This window comes from Hyperolius riggenbachi, chromosome 2 (genome assembly GCF_040937935.1).
Source record: "Hyperolius riggenbachi isolate aHypRig1 chromosome 2, aHypRig1.pri, whole genome shotgun sequence".
NCBI lineage: Eukaryota > Metazoa > Chordata > Amphibia > Anura > Hyperoliidae > Hyperolius > Hyperolius riggenbachi.
The window spans coordinates 270,566,344-270,584,155 of NC_090647.1; the positions used below are offsets into that span (position 1 = coordinate 270,566,344).

The 17,812-nt window shown below is 43.5% G+C and overlaps 2 protein-coding genes across 3 annotated transcripts in view; both read right to left on the minus strand.

Annotated features, from left to right (window-relative positions):
* Positions 1 to 11,949, minus strand: part of TMEM120A (transmembrane protein 120A) — a 54,448-nt gene extending 42,499 nt beyond the window's left edge. Inside the window, exon 1 of the mRNA XM_068265365.1 lies at positions 11,682 to 11,949. Coding sequence (XP_068121466.1) covers positions 11,682 to 11,753 — 72 coding nt within the window. The 5' untranslated portion in view covers positions 11,754 to 11,949. The remainder of the gene's footprint in view (positions 1 to 11,681) is intronic.
* A 2,202-nt stretch (positions 11,950 to 14,151) lies between these two features.
* STYXL1 (serine/threonine/tyrosine interacting like 1) overlaps positions 14,152 to 17,812 on the minus strand; it is a 47,565-nt gene continuing 43,904 nt past the window's right edge. For both annotated transcript variants that reach the window (XM_068268665.1, XM_068268666.1), the window contains one exon: positions 14,152 to 15,541. In XM_068268665.1, the coding sequence (XP_068124766.1) occupies positions 15,410 to 15,541 (132 nt within the window). In that variant the 3' untranslated portion in view covers positions 14,152 to 15,409. The remainder of the gene's footprint in view (positions 15,542 to 17,812) is intronic.

The window sequence follows — 17,812 nt, forward strand, 5'->3', positions numbered from 1 at the left end:
ATCTTCCGCTCGCTTTTATCTTTTTCCATTCACTTCTATCAGAAATCGAGCAGAAAAAACGATCGAACGCGAGATCGGATATGTCGGAAATTATCTATCGAACCCGTCTATTTGCTGCAAAAGCGCATTGTGTATTCCCAGCATAAAAGTGCTTGGTGGCAAACAGACTAAAGGCTCAATGGCCCAACAAGCATGCAATTCAGTCTCCTGCTAGGAAGAGGCCTAGGTCTGGAGGAGGGCCAGCTCACTGACCAGCAGAACTTGGAGGAGATAAAGGATTTGTTGGACTACAACACACTCTCTAAATAATATTTTAATATGTTAAAAATGACTTACTGCTTCTTAAAATACCTTACACACTAAAGACATAACCTCTGTAGCTTGGCTAAATGGGTGTTAAAAGGAGCCCAGAGTGACAGTGATATGGAGGCTGTCATTTATTTCCTTGTAAGCAATGCTAGTGGCCTGGCAGTCCTGTTGATCTTCTGGCATACCTAGTGTCTGAGTCAAAACCCTGGAACAAGCATATGGCTAATCCAGTAAAAGGTGAGTCAGCGTACCTGATCTGCATGTGGTTGTTTAGGGTCTATGGCTAAAACGATTAGAGACACAGGTTCAGGAGGCCTGTCAGGCAATGGACATTGTTTAAAAAGGAAAGATGGTAGCCTCCACATACCTCTCACCTCAGATTCCCTTTTCACTATAAAACCACAGTTTAAAGTAAACGTCCAAAAAATTACTAAGTAGATTCTTTTGCGTGACTTCTGGTGTCCATTTGTTCTTCTTGAAGCCAAATACATTGGGTAAACATATACATTATCCCCAAAATATCCACACTATAGAGGAAGCATTCATTCCATACGCCTAAGTGTACATATTGCAATTCATCACTACAAAATGTAGAATTAACATCCCCAGGATGTACCAGGACCACTTGATACCTAGAGCTGTTTTCCACTTACGCTGACCGTTTGTCTCCAATACGCCCATGATGCATCCGAATCCCTGTAGCCGCACCACGTATGGCTATGGGGATATGGACACAATTTTTCACAGACACGAATTGTGAAGCAGCCTATTGATTTCAACAGGCTGGGATTTCGGATCCGTATTTGAGAGAAATCTAGCACGTTCAGCCCTAATGGTAACATTGAGTTGCATTGCTGCTTGTGTTCAGAATAGAGTAAGCTGACAAATTATTGGAGTAAAATAAAATTCTCTAAAATCTGATTGCTTCTTAAAAAAAGAAAGGTAAAACATAAGCGTCCAACCCTGTTTTGCTTTACAAGAGACCACAGCTTTATTGTCCATGTAGATTTTAACTTATTTCCCCCCTAAAGGGTGAAAAGATGTCCTCAAGGTTAAAACAGCAGCTTGATGCTTAGTAATGTGAATGATATGGGCAAGGTATACGACCTCTCCTGGTCTCTCCTTTATCATGTAATGATCCTTCTGACCTAGCAGATTTATACGTGAAAATGAAGCATGATCCTCTCTCCAAGGTTCAAGAGACCTGTTCCAGATGGCTTTACCAGGTAAAGCTCATACTGACTTGTAAGTCTCCATGATTCCACTGGGAAGTTAATCCAGAGAGCTTGTCTGTGCTAACTTGTTCCTTGCCCAGACAGAATGCCTAAAAGCTTCATACAACATACAATAAGAGGCAATCAGAAAGTGAGGGAAAGCAGAGGTGGAAGAACTTCATCACCCCTGAAAATTCTAGAACAATAAAAAGGAAAAAAAAATGTGCCCATCAGGAACAACTTGTAAACTAGGAACACATCACAGGAAATGAGCATCCGTGCCTGCAATCTCAGCCTAAGAAAATGAGATGGTGGTACTAGAGGCTTGGTAGGTGATGTCCGTGAACAAGCCAGTCATAGCAAGTTAACTTTTCTGCACCTAATGTAAACCTCTACTGCCCACCCCCAAGGAAAAGGCAGAAGTATAAAGAACGGTATGTGTGTCCAGTTTTACATGAGACACTTTATGCCAGCATCATGTAATGTGTAAGCAGGAGGGTTTCCTATATTAGGCTTCTGTATAGGCCATGAATACTTAAAATAAGAGATAGCCAAGGAAAGCACCTTAAGGCCTCATTCACACCTAAAAAACGAAAACGCAAAGGTTTTGCGTTCTTTTTTCTCCCCTCCCCACGCTCCATTGTGCACTGTTTTTTTGAAAAAGCACTTTTCTAAGCGCTTTTCCAGAGCGGTTTTGAGATTCACTCACTGACGCACAACAGGAAGTGAACTCTTTGACAAATACAATGTATTTTTTCCTAAAAAACGTGAACACTATCGCTGTATAAAACGGTTTTGTGAGAGTTTAGCACACTTCCTATACCTTCCATTATAGCAAAAACACTTCAAAAATGGTACAGGCACCACTTTGCTGAACGCACAGCACATGAACCGCACTGATATGAACCTTCTCATAGAGATTCATTGCACAAGCGTTTTGTGGGAGATTTTAAAAATCACCTGCGCTTGAAAAAAAAAAAAAGTCTGAAAACACCTCTAGTGTGAACGAGCCCTCAAAATGTCAACAACTTCATGACTGAAGGACTCATACACCCTCAGAATAGAGACACAGGACCTACAAATACTGGAGGGCAGTGGAGGGCCCGTGTGATCCAACTAACATGGACTGGACTCCTTTAACAATGGTCAGATGCCAAAAGATTACAACCCTTACGTGTGTCATATCAGATCATCGATTGCTAAATGGTTAGTGAAGGAGCAATCATGCAATTGTCACCTGTAGCAACTGTATTTCATTTTTTTTTTTAATATTATATCTAGGGAGTCTTGGATTTTTTACAAAAATGTCTTCTCAACGCATGTTCAAAGTTATTGCTATGAAAGTGCAAAAAAAAAAAAACAGCAGTCCAATATTAAAGTGTACTTGTAGGGAAGGGAATGCGGCCATGAACTTTCAGAGGGTCCGGGCAGCAGCAGTGAACCGAAGGAGGATGTTAGAAGCCTCTGGAGGATCCAGAGTCTTCCCTCCACTAAGGCAAGCATCCGACGACTTCTCACAGGTTTAAGATGACGTTTAATCCATTACAGAAAAAAACTAGTGTCAGGGCTGATGTGCGTGATCAGCAGGAGCTCAGCTTTAGCATTTACAAACATAAATGCAGGGTGGAGCATCTTCCTTTAGATTTAGGGAACAAAAAGGAAACTTTCTTTTGAGCTCAAAACCAGGTCTGTCGACACCTGTGCTGCTCACGCACATCAGCCACAACAGCTATCATGAAGCTTTTGTGAAGGTAGTGAACAGATGACATACTACACAGTGAGCAGGACAGCACATATAGACATGAGGACATTTATTGGTAGCCTTACAACCAGGGCTGTATAGTCGGTACAAAAATCTTCCGACTCCAACTCCGACTCCTCAGTTTCTGAAACCACGACTCCGACTCCAACTCCGGGTGCCCAAAATTGCCCCGGCTCCGACTCCTCGACTCCATAGCCCTGCTTACAACTCACTGAAAAAATGCTTAGGGATTGATTCACTAAACCGTGATAACTCATATCACAGCCGTTTTCACACGCATTTTGCATTTGCACACGATCGCGAATTTGCGCACACAATTGCAAATTTTTGTGCAAAAACATAGTTTTGAGCTCAAAAGAATTTGATTTAGATTTTTTTGCGTGAAAACAATATCATTTTCGTGCAAACATTTGCAATTGCACGCGCAAACGCGAAAATGCGTGTGAAAACAGCCATGATATGAGTTATCACGGTTTAGTGAATCAAGCCCTTAGGCCTAATGCACACCAGAGCGGTTCTGCTGCGGTTTGCGATCCGTTTGCGGGTGCGGATCCGCTAGGGTAATGTATTTCAATGGTGTCACAGGAGCCCTTAGTGGTCTGACCGCACTTAGCCTTCTAAACGGTGCCAGCGCACAGATCGTGCGAACTCTGGTCGCAGTCAATGCGCCGGAACCGTTAAGAGATAGTCGCAGACAAACCACGAGGGCGCCTGTGAGATACGGGTGATTACAACTTCACACACTGGTTCAGGGTAGATCTGCCACCACCGCGGTTACCATGGGACCGAGGAGCCCACTGACTGACTAATCCTGCGAATAAAACGGGTAAACACACGATATTCTGTCTAGCCAACAACAAACAAACAGTAGCGTATCTTCAGAGACCCGGGATCAGTTCTGTGTGTGCTGATAAGCAGGGTAGCGGACAGTGAATGACTTGGATAAAGTAGTTTATTCACGCAATATAAATAATTAATATATACAGACAATTATTAAAATCACAATTATTAAGACAGTAATAGCCAGTATGAAATAAAAAGGGAGAAAATACTTATGGTTTGTGGAAATATGTCCTTTTGTGGGAAAATCATAAAGTTCAAGCAAAACGGTTTCAAGTTCTTAAAGCTCTTGGTTTCAATCAAAGTTCAGCAGAATTCTTTGTTCCAGGTTACAGAAGATGCCAATCAAGATGGCCGCTAGCACATGTGTCCTTTGTTTCAGATGGGTCAGCAAAATGGCCACCAGTCCTATGTCCTCTGGCTGGCCGCAGGATGTTCTCAGATGGATGGAATGGGAGGACTCGCAGCCCGCCTGCTGGCCAGGTGCTTTTGATGAAGCTGGTTTGGGGGTGTGGCAATGCCGGCCCCTCTGAGTCACCAACCAATGCCAGTCCATTCCCTCAGAGATTTGAGGGCTAAACTTATGAAATGCTGTAACTCCTGAACCATACACGTTATATTTAGGGGGGGGGGGGGGGGTAACAGCTTCATACTTGGTGGAAAATACAGATTAATATGATATCCGACATGGCTAGTGCAGCAGATCAGGGTCCTGGGTAGATTCATACCTGGGTTGTAGGGGCCCCGGGCCCCTCTCGACTGGTATCAAGAGATCCAGCATGACCCTACGGATCCAATGATACCGCTCTCATAACCACCCTATTTATTGTATTCTGTAAATGGGCAAAAGATTATATAGTACATTCATTTCTTCCTGCTAAGGCTGGAGTCAGCCTGACTGGAGTCCAGCTGTGTCTGCTTCTTGGGATCTCCCTCTATGAAAGGCCCTGTTGGCTCCTTCAATTAACATCTGAATGTGAGATCAGCTTAGACAAACTTTGAGTTTACACCTCTGGCTTAATCAGCAGTCACAGGGCCAGTCTTCCTGCCAGCTGCTAACAGGGGGAAAAAAACTGCCTATTTAAAAAAACAGGAATGTCAGTCTCTAAATCGCTGGCCTGACTACACTCACGGGCAATCGGCGCAATAAACCGATTGCGTTCTCGTTTCTCACGGCTGTTCCGTGACAAATGGGCTGGTGCACACCAGAGCGGGAGGCGTTTTGCAGAAACGCATACTCCCGGGCTGCTGCAGATTTTGGATTGCGGATGCGTTTCTGCCTCAATGTTAAGTATAGGAAAAATGCAAACCGCTCTGAAAAACGGCACTTTAGGAGCGGTTTGCCAGGCGTTTTTTGTTACAGTAGCTGTTCAGTAACAGCTTTACTGTAACAATACAAGAAATCTTTACTTCAGAAATAAGTGATACATCAATCGAATTTCTCGATTTATGTATAATTGTAAAAGATAATAAGTTATGTACTAGGGGATATAGAAAAAGCACGGCCACTAATTCTTTACTACATGCTGACAGCTTCCATTCCAAGAGTGTAACAGAAGCCATACCATATGGCCAGTACCTAAGATTGAAACGTAACAATACCTCTGAGGATGATTTTCAGAAACAAGCTAATGAGCTGACTGATAGATTCAAGAAAAGGGGGTATAATGGAGAACTCTTGAAAAAGGCCAAGGAACGAGCAAACTCACAGGATCGTTGCACGTTGATATCACGCAGTAACAAGGTTAAAACCAGAGATAATAAAATGTCGCTACTCTTTGATTTCTCACCAATGGCCGACCGAGTTAGGAAATCTATCTATAAAAACTGGTCGATCCTTAAACAAGACCAATCTCTGGCCCCATGTATAGGAGATTTGCCGAGAGTCGCTTTTAGAAGGGCACCCACATTGGGAAATATATTGACGAGTAGCGAATTCGTGTCCCCAAGATCTACCACCTGGTTAGATAGAACACTGCCTAAAGGAAATTATCGCTGTGGTCACTGCAGATTCTGCAGACAATTGTTAACACAGAAAATTATTCAAGTTGGAAGAGAGAGAATCAATGTAAAAGATTTTATTACTTGTCAATCAGAGTATGTAGTGTATGTGATGTTTTGCCAGTGTGGAAAATACTACATTGGCCAAACGACTAGACCTATGAAAATCAGGGTACGTGAACACATCGCATCTATCAAAACTGGAAAGGGCTGCACTCGATTTATCAATCACATGAGAGAATTCCACGCCTCAAAGGGCAAAGGAATAAAATTTGCTGGACTAGCTAAAGTAGAGAATCCACGCAGAGGAGGAGATCGCGACAGGTTGCTTTTAAGAAAAGAGACAAAATTAATCTTAAGAACTGAAGCAATGGGCCCCTTGGGGCTGAATGATAAAATAGAAATGGCCAGTACGCTGGATCCATAATATAAACATGCTGTAAATTTAGATGTTGTATCTTAGGATATTAGCTATATAGTGGTGGTACTTTTTCTAGTGTTTTCAGGTGACGGTGGTGTGAATCAATCCCTCTTGGATGTGGCTCTATGCCGTGATGGGTGATGTCGTCCTGTCCTCGCGGTCATAGCGGCGCAATATCCCCTCTCTGAATAAATTCGAGAGGGGTTCTCTTAATTAATAAATTGGACTGCGCCCTGTTGTGCTGCGACCTCGGGCTTGGCATTATACATCTTGGCATTAGCCTGGTTTATAGATTAAGCCCCGCCCCTATTTACGGTTTACACTGCCTAGGTCCATTTATTAGCTTTATGTGTATGTATTTACATACAAGCTTGTATCCCTTAAAGTAATTCTTGCCAGTTTCTGTCCAGGACAGCCACTGAGTTTCCCTATTGGTTTTAACAATTCTTTTTAAATAAGTTCACTATTAACAGTCACTGTCACTTTAAATACAGAATTGAGTTGACACATCCTAATTACTGAAGACTTGGGCGAATGGGACGGTATAGAGAATAATGTCGCTCCACATCTTCTACGACATGTGATACCTACTTTAGGACTATGAGACACATCAAATATACGTCTCTTGTCCTTTTTATGAGGTTTTGATTCATTTCTAACTCCTCATATGTTACATTGGCAACTATTACCCTTATATATGATGCAAGCCCAAATACTGGCTTAGCATCATGGGTAATGTAGTTTTGCCCTGCATGTCCATAGAGACTATCCGGTAGGCGGATGACGTAGCAGCCTTATAACAGGCTGAGAATTATGGGAAATGTAGTCCCTGAGGTGTGCGTCCTATTGGACAATTCGTAGACATTATGTATCTCCGCCCACCCCATTTCGCTGGGTCTGAAGCTCCAATCACAGAGGATACGGCTTTCCGGAAGAGGCGGGGCTTAACCCCGACTTCAACCCGGATCCAGCCGCCCTCTGGTCTTAGGTGGTACGCAGCGTGACCAAGTGTCTGTGTGACACGAAACGGCCGTCGCTCTCCGCCATCCTCACCCGCCACCCACCTCCTCCACCACCATTGCCTATGCAGGGGTCACGTAATCAGAGGCTTTATGCAAGATACCCGGTATGATGGAATGCTTTTGCTGCAAATAAACACACTTATCCAAGGACGGAAGGTGCACGGTTTTTCTTCTCTACCTATCCAACAATACAAGAAATCTACTACATCAAAAACGCTTCACAAAACCGCAAAATGCTAGCTGAAACGCTACAGAAAAATAAGAAAAAGCGTTTCAAAATCTGCTAGCATTTTGCGGATCTGCTAGCAGTTTTTGGTGTGCACCAGGCCTTAGTGTCTCTTGAAAGTTGATGAAAATGAAAAGCAGTGGTCCTGAAAATGAAAAGCAGTGGTCTGCGTATACCTGCATGCAGGCAAAGCAAGTGTGAAAAGAAATAACAGGCTTCATTTTCTAAAGCCTCATACACAGGCTAGACGGTTCTCCGCCAAAGCAGCCAAGTCTGCCATGAATTTAGCATGTGTATGGTGGTCCACAATCATCCCCGATACGTTGGCTAAAAAAAAATGCATGGCGCTGGATCATCTTGGCCAAGAACAATGTTCTCCTCCTTAAGTGACACAAGTGATTTAACAACTTTTGACCCAAGTATAAAATAAATAAATAATAATTTTGCTGCTGGTATATAAAGGATTACAACTCTCATCTGTTTTACTTACACAAGTTTGCTGGAAGGTTAGAAAGTTAACAGTTGTGCAATTTGTTTTTCTATAAATTAGTGTTGGTGCAGCATCTATAGCAAGTGTCTCTGAAAAAAAATAAATCAAAGACAACAGAAGGGGGGTGAGGCCTCCCTAACCTTTCAATAATCCCCACTGTCAGTACAACATGTGAGGGTCACAATATTCTATCACCTAGCAGATTTTTTTTTTTATTTTTTTTTTTGTAATCAAGCCCAGGTTTGCTGATTCACTTGTGATATCCCTGCTGTAAATGCATGGAGCCAGCTTTGTAAACAGGAGATGCCTTAGTATCTGTTTCAAAGTATTGCTTATTCTGCAAGAATCTTTCTCAATGGCCTGCACAATTTTCGGTACCCTGTAATTAGATTACAGTGTTTACTCAAACTATCTGTTTTCTTTAATAAAGTGTTACACATGCCATAGTGCAATAAGCCATTCAGCGTATTTAAAAATGGGAAAATGTCACATGCTGAACACAGACTAGAAAGACAGCAAGAGAGCGTTGTATGACTGCATCACAAAGATAATTATAGACAAGCATGTTAACAGCATAGGTTATAAAATCATCTCCAAGCTTCTTGATGTTCCTGTGACAGCATTTGCAAATATAAAGACGTTTAAAGGTCCATAGGACTGAAGCTAGCCTCCCTGGGTGCTCCCACAAAAAGAACAGAGCAGAAAGATTGGGAAGGGGAGACAGAAAACCAAGGACAACTTCCAAAGACATACAAGCTAAACTCCAAGGTCAACTTTCGCATTATCACACAGTTGCTTTTTGAGTGACAGTGGGCTCGATGGAAGAAGACCCAGGAGGACTCCACTGTTGAAGGAAAACCATGAAAAGCTAGAACATAATTTACTCAAATGCATATAAGCCACAAAGCTTATGTGGCCAAAGGAGACAAAACTGAGTACATGCTTGTTCAGGGTCTACAGCAAAAAGAGGCAGAGGAGCAGCAGGACAACCAGGCAACTGGTATTGTTCTTGCCTTGATCACAGTAGTGTGTTATGTTCCCTGTGACAGCAGAAACGCAATGCAATGGATTGGGAAGCAGAACCACATGTTATGCTAGTGTTGCGTTGGGTACAGTGAAGCATACTGTCAAAAAGTATGCTTCACTTTTACTGTTGGCCCGCAAGATTAGTGGTAATGCACTGCATGCAATGTGTTATGATGCTGTAACCCATTATACAGCAGCGTTCTCTCCGCATTGTGAACATCACATTGCAGTGAGCCATGTTACAAAGCCGCCATTACACCTCACCACAACGCTGTGCTTGTGGCCAAGGAAAGCCAATGTGAAACCCCAGTGCACCATTATGAACAAAAAAAAATATAATAATTTCTGATTACTGTATGCTCTTTTGCTGGTTTGAACAGGCACACGATATCTACTTGTGATCTTAGCACCTGTCTGTGCATAGCCTTAGTTTTGGTAAGATAGTTTTATGTACTTTCGCTTCTGGAATGTTACCTCTTTTGGACGATAGCATTTCATGACTTGCAATTGTATTACTTTTTTGTGGATGCTATTAGAATTGACTTTATATTTTGAGTTTGTAATCTTGAAAACTAGAAGGTTTGATACCTTCTGTTATTTTAAAGTAATGCTGTGCACAAATGACATGTTTAGTTCTGTAAATATTGTATTGTAAGATCTGTGGGTGCAAAAGTACACACTTAAGGCTTGTGCATACTGACATGCAAATATTTGGGAGATGGGAAAACATGCAGCACTATGTTGTGCACTACAGCAGAACAAGTGAGAGAGGACCCATTTAAAACACCAGGTCCATTCTACACTGTCCTCTGCAGCGACTGAGCAAATACAGCCTGAAAGTGGACCTGAACTATTGCACTGGACAGAAGGAAAACATACAGAAATGCACAGTGTATTTACTTAGAGAGTTTTTAGCCTGTCTATTCCCCGTCATCTGTGACAAAGCACAAGTTGTACAGTAATTTGATCACTTAGCTGATTTCAGATCCGTTTGAAATGAATCAGAATCATCTTTATTATCGCCAAGCACACCAAGTGGTGTACCCGGAATTGCTTGTGGTTCACATGGCAAGAGTGAGTCAGGAACATATAACACGTTTGCAAACATAGCGAAGGCAAGCAGGACATACATACATTTAGGCATATTAGTTTCAATTCAGTTAGAGTCCTGGGGGGAGGGGGGGGGGGGGGTCAGGGATTGCTGCTGTGGGAGTCCATGTTTCAGTCAGAGTCTACAGCTGAAAGGGGGGATGCCTGGGGCTAGAGTGTCCCCGGGATGTAGGCCGGGGGTGGGGGGGAGGGGGGGGGGGAAGTTTTGAGTTCAACAAGAGGACTGCTTGGGGGAAGAAGGTGTTCATGCGCCTGGTCTTGGCAGGGATGGATCTGAGACGGCGTCCCAGTGGAAGGGTCTCAAAGTATCGTCTGCCCGGGTGGGAGGGGTAGAGTAAGATTTTGGAGGCTCTTGTCTTCATTCTCATGGAGTAGAGGAGATCTAGCGAGGGCAGTTGGGCGCCAATGATCTTTTCTGCTGTTTTTATCACTCTGTGGTCCATATACTTAATAAAGCATCAGTCCAGAAGCAGCTTGGTGGCTAGAGTCCCTGCAGATCAGGGATACTTGGAATTGGGTTAGGGCCGGCGGGAACTAGCCATCTATGCAGCCCTGGTGCCTTTGGGCATGTGCCTACTGATAAATCTATACCTGGATACTAATACTTCTTGTTGTCCTTTAGGCCCCTGGGATCTGCATAGCACTGGAGGACAGTGGAATTAACATGGTGACAGACAAAACGTATTCAAGAGAATCTTAAGTAAGAGGGATATGGAGGTTGACATGTTTCCCTTTAAACAATACAGATTGCCTGGTTGTCCTGCTGATCCTCTGCTTCTTATACTTCTAACAATAGACAATGAACAAGCACACAAATCAGATTTTCTGACCCAATAGGCAGCATGCTTATTCCAGGTGAGTTATTCAGACACTGCTGCAGCCAAAGAGATCAGCAGGATGCCAGGGAACTGGTATTGCTTAAAAGGAAATAAATAGGGCAGCCTCCATATCTTTTTCACTTCAGATTCAGATTCCATCTAATAAGTATTATCAGAAATCAAGACCCTGTTGCTTGCTCGCTCATACATACGCACGCATTTCATATAGTACGTAATTACACTGTAGTAAAGCCACGTTGCATTACATCCGAATCTTCCCGACCATCACGCTATAAACCCCTGCAATGTTGCTATAGTAACCTACTCCTCTCGCCATATGGAAGAGTCAGACATGGCAGCTCCGCCTATCACTAAGAGCGGGGGCGGAGTCTATGTCACACAGCACACTGTAAAGAAGCTGCACTCACAAACCATGGCTCACCTGGATTTCATTGTAGTGTTGCTGCAGCTCTTCCCATTCCCGCAAGCAGTCGCGGAGACCGGAGGAGGTCATGTTGCCCCGGCTGGGACCGCTCGCTTGTGTTTGTGTGCAGCCCCGCCACACTTCCTGATTGTTTCCCCCGCCAATTGCCTCAGCCTGCCTGACACGCCCACTCTCTGTCAGCTAATCGCTGCGCCCGCAGAGCCTCCCGGAGGGATCACGTGGTGTGGAGACACTGGAGAGTCTCTCCTTGGCTGTCACTTCTGCATTGTGTAGGCGGGCTTACTGGTGCTAAACTGTACGGCAAAGTGGGCGGTGTCTGCTTCGCACACTGCCTTCTGTGCTATCACGTGTTCTATTATTGTTTTCGTGTACTGTGTAATAATATATTGAACGCAAATGCATCAGAGACAGCAGATAACTCGGCTGGTGTGCTGCCTCATTGCCATGTACAGTATGTTTCTTATAGTTCATGAATACCCGCAATAATACGAAAATTAGAAAGCAATAGGGTATTGTATGTTAGTCAATAAATGGTAACATCTTGATTCAAAACTTCTTGGAAATTAGTAACATATAGTTGAGATGAATAGAGTAATCAACGTTATACTAAATCCGTTATTAAAAGTATTACGACAAATAAACTACAATTTAAAATATATAGGTACATGCAAACAAGATCATTTGTAATAAACTCTCAATGATCTTTTCCCCTTATATTGCTGTCAGCTATTTTAATATGGCAGTTTTTTTTGACGGGTTATGGCATACCTCCCAACTTCTTAAAATCAGAAAGAAGAAAACTTAAGCCACAGCCATGCCACACCTCTAACCACACCTCTGACACACTAGTCAGGCATACTATGAAGATTTCATAAGAAAAAAATGTTGTTTTATATATCAAACCAGTTGTGTAGCAATATGGGGTGCAGAGATTGCGACTGCATCGGGGCTCTTGGGCCCGTTTATACGCGCGCTACGGGGCTAATTTCCCACGTAGCATGCACCGCATTACATTTAAAGCAGGCTGTGGAATTATCCTATTTCCTTTAGTGAATCAAGTCCATATAGTAAAGCATACAGTATCATAGTCTTAGATTCAAGGTAGAAGAGTGCGGCACCCAAATTATATGAGAAAGTTGGAATGATCTCACCATGGTGGAGGTGTATGTCCGAGCTGTTGGGTCCAAGCGGTGTGCTCCAGCTGTGTAAGCGAAGGAAGTGATGAGATACAGTTCATGAAAGACTAGAATCGGGCACCATCCGTTTACTTAACATGTTTATTGTAATTCCAACAGGTTCTTTACAGTCAGACTTGTGTGTATGGCTGGTGACCAAGCGTCCGGAGAAATGTGAAATGGCCATTGCTGAACAGCTTTGTGCCCACTACCCACTTCCTTTCCCATGACTGTGGCACAGTGATGCCAGTGAGTTTGGATAGCCACACACACATCTGAGGCTAGGTTCACAGTAGGACGTTGTGGTGCTGCGTTATAAAATGTATTAATGCAATGAAAAGTGTATGCGACATTCACAGTGCAACGTTAGCTTTGCATTGTAACGTTTAGCGTTATGGTAACGCACTTCTGCAGTGTGTTACCTCTAGGCTGCTTTCACAGTGCGACGTTAAAGTCGCACGTTAGAAAAAGTAATAACGCAGACTAACGCACAGCAACACAAAGTATGTGTGACATTCACAGTGCTCACGTTGCGTTGTGTGTAACGTGTAGCAATATTTAGAAAGTGCTGCATGCTGTGCGTTAGAAGCATTATTAGCTGCGTTGGATTGTTTGCACATGCTCAGTAATGTTTTTTGTTTTTTTTAGAAATTGTGACGCATTTCGTTCCATCAGTATGTGACGAAAACGGCGCACCGCGATACACATAACGTACTTTAAAACAACGTCCAACTTCAAAACCCACATGCGTTGCGTTAGGGGCACGTTGTGCGACCATAACATCGCATCAAACGCAACGTCCAAGTGTGAAAGAGCCCTAAATGCACACGTTGCCAGGTACAGTAAAGCATACTTTTCATTGCCTGTATGCTTTACTGTACCTATTGTATGCGACGGTAACGCAGCGTAAACTGCGTTACCAATTTTTTAGTTGTGTTGCATTGTAATGTTGTGTTGCAACCTTACAATGCAACGTCCTACTGTGAACCTAGCCTGTAATGAGCTTGTTAGAATTACAATAAACACGTTTCCTGCAATCGGATGGTACCCGCTTCTTGTTCTTCATGAACAGTACATAGAAACATGCTTTGCTGTAACTGTAATCATGTGCGTCCTCCAGTAAGCGCATAGCATGTTGCTTGTCATTCTGTCAGAATCCACCACACCGCCCCTCTGACATGCAGATGTGAATGTACTATTACAAAATAATTGCATAGGATAAAGTGTGAAAGTGCCCCCCAAATTTTGTTACTTGCTTAAAAAATATTGTAAAGCTAGAATGCTTTCAAAAATAATTTCATGAATCATTTTTATTTATTGCTCTGGAAACTTCACATACAGTGCAGTAAACAGTACTCAGTATTCAAAAGTAAATGAAATTAGTTTTTAGCGGCTTTTAATGGAGAAGCAACTCCCCAAGGTACAATTGAACACAACTGTTCCATGAAGGCCAGTTCTTATAACATTTCTGTCCTATCGATGTGTGTAGAAGGCTTTCTGCCAGGTTATGAGTGGATATTGGTGCTAAACATCTTTCAATCTGGTCTGCCGAATTTCTACTCCATTGCGCCCAGTTTTTGTGGCTGGCCATTGCGTTTCCCAGGCCTCCATCTTGCCGGTTTGTTTGTGCTTCTGCAGAAGATCCGGGACAGCATGTCTGGAAACACCTGTCTGCTGTGAGTCTGTGACAATTCTGTTTGGTAGAGACCTGGCTGATGCAGAATGGCTGTCTTGTTATGATTTCTTTCCATATGGCATAAGGTGTGGAGCTTCCTCCTACCAACCCGTGGTATCACTCTTTCAACATGAATGTCTCTCGACAGTTTTTATTCCCGCTACACTGCTGTTCTGTCTCAGAAAATTGGGTAGATTCAACATATACATTTGAATCGATCTGTTTCACTAAGACATTTCCATGGAACTCCAAGCATTTGTAGAAGGCATAGCACAAATGGATTACCTAAAATTGCATGCTGATAACCCTTGCTTGGGTTATATCGAATTACTTTTTTCTTGTTGCTATGTATATTGTAATAGAGTAGCATGCGCTGCTCCACTTGTGTTATGCTGGGAATACACCATGAGATTTTTTTTGGCAGATAGATGGAAGATAATTTCTGACATGTCCGATCTGATTTTCGATCATTTTTCTGATCGATTTCTCATAGAAGTGAACGGAAATCTATCAGAAAAAAAAACGATTGGAAGAACGATTGGACAGTAAATCTGCTGAAAAATCTCATTGTTTATTCCCAGCATTAGAGCTTTGTGGGCACAGCAATTTTATCTCTGCTTCATGCATCAAGGCAAGTCTGTGTGGAAATAGTAGCTAGGTGTGTATGCACATGACTATGAACTTTGAGTGTGCTGTTCACCAAATGATATAGCATTGGAGTTTTTAAATCATTTGGCGTGACTAGGAAACCATACCTGTCTGTAGAGTTTAATGGGAAGATAATATTTACTAGCATTAAAATACAAAAAAGGCCATTTATCAATGACACACATCATGTCATTTTGAAATAAAATGTTAGCTACCCTTTAAGGCCATCAATACTTGGGATCTGATATATCTGTCATTTGATCTCCCAAAACTGTCTTTTCCCATAGTGATAGCTGTTGCACAAATCCCCTGTTTGGTCTCATGTTGTTTTTGCACTTCAGAACATGGTTCCACGCATCCTGAAAACAGGAAGACATGAAGTCAAAGTCAGGACATGGTCAACTTAAGAAAATACATTTTATATTTGAAAACAATAGTATGTGAATTTTACATTGTAGTATAAAATATTTAAAAGATAAGGACTTTAAGATCTCCTGGGCATACATGGCGGCGGAACGCTGAGACCCGGGCTGCGGCTCATGTTTCCGGGTCTCGGCAGGCCGCTGACATCACTGGAGCGCAGCATGGCGCTCAACCCTCATTGGACAAGCGGAGGACGCGCCGATGTAAACATTAGCCACGTGTGTATTGCATGTCAGCTGAATTGCTGACACCCTGAGATGTTATTGGTTACTTTCAATTCTGTTTGATTTCTAATGGGTTAGTCCTTGTATTTAAGTCAGGTGAGCACCCCCAGTGATCGCCCGTGATAGCATTAGCTTTTGGCTTGTTGCTGGGTATACGCTCACAATCCGTTCTGATTCCTGTTGCCTAGATTGATTCCTGTTGCCGACTCTGTATCCCGACCACGCCTGATTGATTCCTGTTGCCGACCACTGTCTGTATCCTGACTACGCTATTTAATGGATTACCCGTAGCCTGACCTATAGTCACTGACCAGACAAGCCTGACAAGGGCACTTTTAAAGTTTCTGTATACAAAGTTTGAAACGAGCCTGAAGATTAAAAACCATGAGCACAACAATAGTCCCCCCCCATGGTCTCATGATGATTGGCTGGCTGCACAACACTTGCAAAGTGAATAGGAATTGGAGGGGACCTGTATCGCGTCAAGAGCAGGTAAAGTAATGCTCCACTGCTGCTAGCGCTTACCTATGAAAGCACCGCATGTAGAAATGATCAAAATAACGGCTATAGAATATCGGTAATTTTACCGATATTCTATTATCCGCTGTAGTAGAATATCAGTAATTTTACAAATATTTTACTATGTCCTAACCTAACTTATTCTCTCACAGAACCTGCTGGGCGGTGTGGACAAGCTCAGCTCGTCCATCACCGCCGGAGGCTGCCGCTCAGGCCCTGCTGGGCCGATTTTAATGAAATAAAAAGGAGCACACGCAGCCGGCACTTTGCCAGCCGAGTGTGCTACCTGATCGCCGCCACCGTGCAGCGGCGAAAGAGGGTCCCCCCAGCCGCCCGAGCCCAGTGCAGCAGTTCCGGCCAGCGCTAAGGGCTGGATCGGAGGCGGCTGACGTCAGGACGTCGGATGACGTCACTCCGCTCGTCGCCATGGCGACGAGGAAAGCATAACAAGAAGGGCCGCTTATCGCGGCCTTTCTTGTTACTTCTGATCGCCGGAGGCGATCAGAAGTACGTATTCGGAGCGCCCTCTAGTGGGCTTTCATGCAGCCAACTTTCAGTTGGCTGCATGCAATAGTTTTTTTTTTTTTATTAAAAAAAAAACGTCCGGTCGCCAGCCTGGCGATCTTAATAGAACGCCAGGCTGGTTAAAGCCCAAGGCCGGCTTCACACTGTATATTGGCGTCAGCGGTGCGGTGTGGTGACTGCACCGCCAAAAGCAGGCCTTCGGGGAATATTGCGTTATTATGTGGTATTCCGTCTGGCATCCGTCCAAGCAGGATGCCAGCTTGCGGTCACTATGTAATAAATGTTAATAAATGTTATTAACATTTATTGTTATTTTAGGCAGAGTGGTGGACAGAGACGGTGGAAAAATGATTCATTTTCCTAACCCTTAACTCCACTTCGATGCTTAACCTTTAAGACCCCACCATACACCTATCCTTTAACCCTTAAAGAGAACCCGAGGTGTGTTTAAAGAATGTTATCTGCATACAGAGGCTGGATCTGCCTATACAGCCTAGCCTCTGTTGCTATCCCAAACCCCACTAAGGTCCCCCTGCACTCTGCAATCCCTCATAAATCACAGCTGTGCTGTGAGGCTGTATTTACATCTGTAGTGTCAGTCTCAGATGCTCCCCCGCCTCCTGCATAGCTCCGGTCCCTGCCCCCGTCCCTTCCCTCCAATCAGTAGGGAGGGAAGGGATGCAGGCGGGGACTGGAGTTCTGCAGGAGGCGGGGAGAGCAGCAGACTGACACTATAGAGATAAACACAGCTAGCTCTGACAAGCTGTTTGTCAGCAGCGTGGCTGTGATTTATGAGGGATTGCAGAGTGCAGGGGGACCTTAGGGGGGTTTGGGATAGCAACAGAGGCTAGGCTGTATAGGCAGATCCAGCCTCTGTATGCAGATAATATTCTTCAAATCCACCTCGGGTTCTCTTTAAGACCCCTCCCCCACACCTAA